At 35.9% G+C, this 2,201-nt stretch overlaps 1 protein-coding gene across 1 annotated transcript in view; it reads right to left on the bottom strand.

Moving 5' to 3' along the window:
• The window catches only part of LOC109825761 (succinate dehydrogenase assembly factor 2, mitochondrial), a 9,137-nt gene continuing 7,166 nt past the window's right edge, over nucleotides 231–2,201 (bottom strand). The window contains exons 4-5 of the mRNA XM_020392653.1: nucleotides 741–809; nucleotides 231–633 (exon numbers count right to left, since the gene is read on the bottom strand). Coding sequence (XP_020248242.1) covers nucleotides 490–633; nucleotides 741–809 — 213 coding nt within the window. The 3' untranslated portion in view covers nucleotides 231–489. The remainder of the gene's footprint in view (nucleotides 634–740; nucleotides 810–2,201) is intronic.

Genomic DNA, 2,201 nt, shown 5'->3' with positions numbered 1-2,201 from the left:
AGCAACATTTCACTAAAAAAATGGGAAACACAAGTTAAAACTAACTGTTCTTTTTCAAATACAATGTTTGTTTGACATTTTCCATACTACTACGGATTTAGAGTTACTGCCATGTTGGATACATGCATCAAATGTAATTCCCTAAAACTACGGATTTCAACCAGTTTTTGATTTTAGACAAATATCCTCAACAAAACTCATGTGCACAGAGTTTGATTGGATTTTATAACTCACGCAAATCCTTTTTAGTATTCATTGCAAACAATAAGATTTGAAGTATGCATTTTGCATAGTCCCTTACATGAATCAATTGCATCAATATGCAATACATGAACCAAAAAACACCATAGTGGAGGAACTCAACAAACAATAACCATCAACTCTCATTCTTGAAGAAACGCATGTCATAACAACAAAGGGTTACCTTATTCATGTTTCACAACTTAAAAATAGTATTTATGATGGGAAACTTTTCATAATTATAGCTTCTTACTGGTTGCCATACGTAGTCCCACCTCCAAGTCCTCTCTTATCATCCCATCCTCTTACCCATGGTTGGCCTGGATTTGCTCGAGTTTCTGGAGCAGAATGGTTCAGATTTTCCGTCACTCTAGATCTAACAGCTGCAAACACCTGAAAGAAACAAACAATCAATCCAATAGCAGAAGCCTCTGGTGAGAATGATCAAAAACAGAAAAAAAGAACGAAGAAGAAACGGTACTCAGGCAAAGAAGTTATACAGGGTTAGTGTTCACTGCCTCTGGTGGTTGCTCCTGTCCTGTCAGCCACTTCCACAAATCTGGGTTCTCCTGAAGAATTAAATCAAGAGAAAAGATAAATTCAAAGAAGATATCACAAAGGAAAATTATTTGTATTGCCTATTTGCAATCTGTCATTCATTTATATAAATACAATGATGGGATCATTGGAACACTATGTACTGATTATAAGATGCAAAATTCCATGTATCTGCAGATCGGCAGACAAGAAAAAGCCACATGTGCATTTTGATCACGTATGTTGCTTCAGGAGGTAAGATGTTCTCTCAACAAACCAGCTAACTAAAAAAACAAACACCCGGTTCAGGTCCACTTCCTTTGATCTTCAATTTTCCTCAATGCCCTCCTTCCTGAAATTTATATATTGTTCAATCACATTCAGAAAGGAAAATTTGTACGCTCATTTCCTAGATCAATCGAGTCCCACACAAGAAATGGTCAAGGGTCTATATAGTTCATCCTATAACAACGCCATCTCATCTTTTTTCCCCCCTTCTAATATTCCAAGCCCGCAACTCCAATAACATTTTATGTTGCTTCAAAATGCAACTTGAGCTCTATTTCTTGAGTATGAGAAATCACTAACAAATTTTTCTTCATCTCTGAATGAGTCTGAAAATGTTTGGTTTAACCAAGAAAATGACCCTCAAGCCTCAACTGAGGAAATGAAAGAAAAAGATCCATGAAGTCCATCACAACCTACAAATTTGGAACAAAGGAGTTCTTGTAGGCTGAGATTAACTTTAGGATCTCTGGCACCATTCATCGAACTTGCCACAAAATCAAGGTTGGGCATGGGCTTCGAACAACGGGAACAACGGGCCGAACCAGCCCATCCCAGTTTGGGTCGAAACCCGGCTTGGCCCACATTAGAGTTAGGTCATGGGTCAGGCTAAGTTTTGAGCCAAACCCAAGACCAAACAAACCCGGTCCACTATAGGCCCGGCCAACTAGTAGCCCGACCGGGCAGATTAATTATGGATGTTTATTTTTATAACATCAACCGTTAACATTTTTTTTTCTCTTGTATTTGTAATTTAAATTTAAATTAAAGAAAAGTTATTAACTTCCTATGGATACAGGTCTTCCTCTTAAGTCCGAACCGGGTATATCTGTGTTTGCGATGTTTTTCTATATGACATTTATTTTATTTTTTTTTCTCTTGTATTTGTAATTTAAATTTAAATTAAAGAAAAGTTATTAACTTCCTATGGATACAGGTCTTCCTCTTAAGTCCGAACCGGGTATATCTGTGTTTGCGATGTTTTTCTATATGACATTTATTTTACTTTCTCAAATTTTCTATTTAATTTATTTGTTTCTTTTCAAACTCTTTATTCAAATGATTATATATATATATATCTCTATCTATTCTCTTCTATCTATTCTCTCTCTTATATCCATCTTATACTCTCTATCTCA

This window comes from Asparagus officinalis, chromosome 1 (assembly GCF_001876935.1).
Source record: "Asparagus officinalis chromosome 1, Aspof.V1, whole genome shotgun sequence".
Classification (NCBI taxonomy): Eukaryota; Viridiplantae; Streptophyta; class Magnoliopsida; order Asparagales; family Asparagaceae; genus Asparagus; species Asparagus officinalis.
The sequence above is the reverse complement of the archived record's forward strand: the minus strand, read 5'-3'. Positions and strand labels throughout refer to the sequence as shown.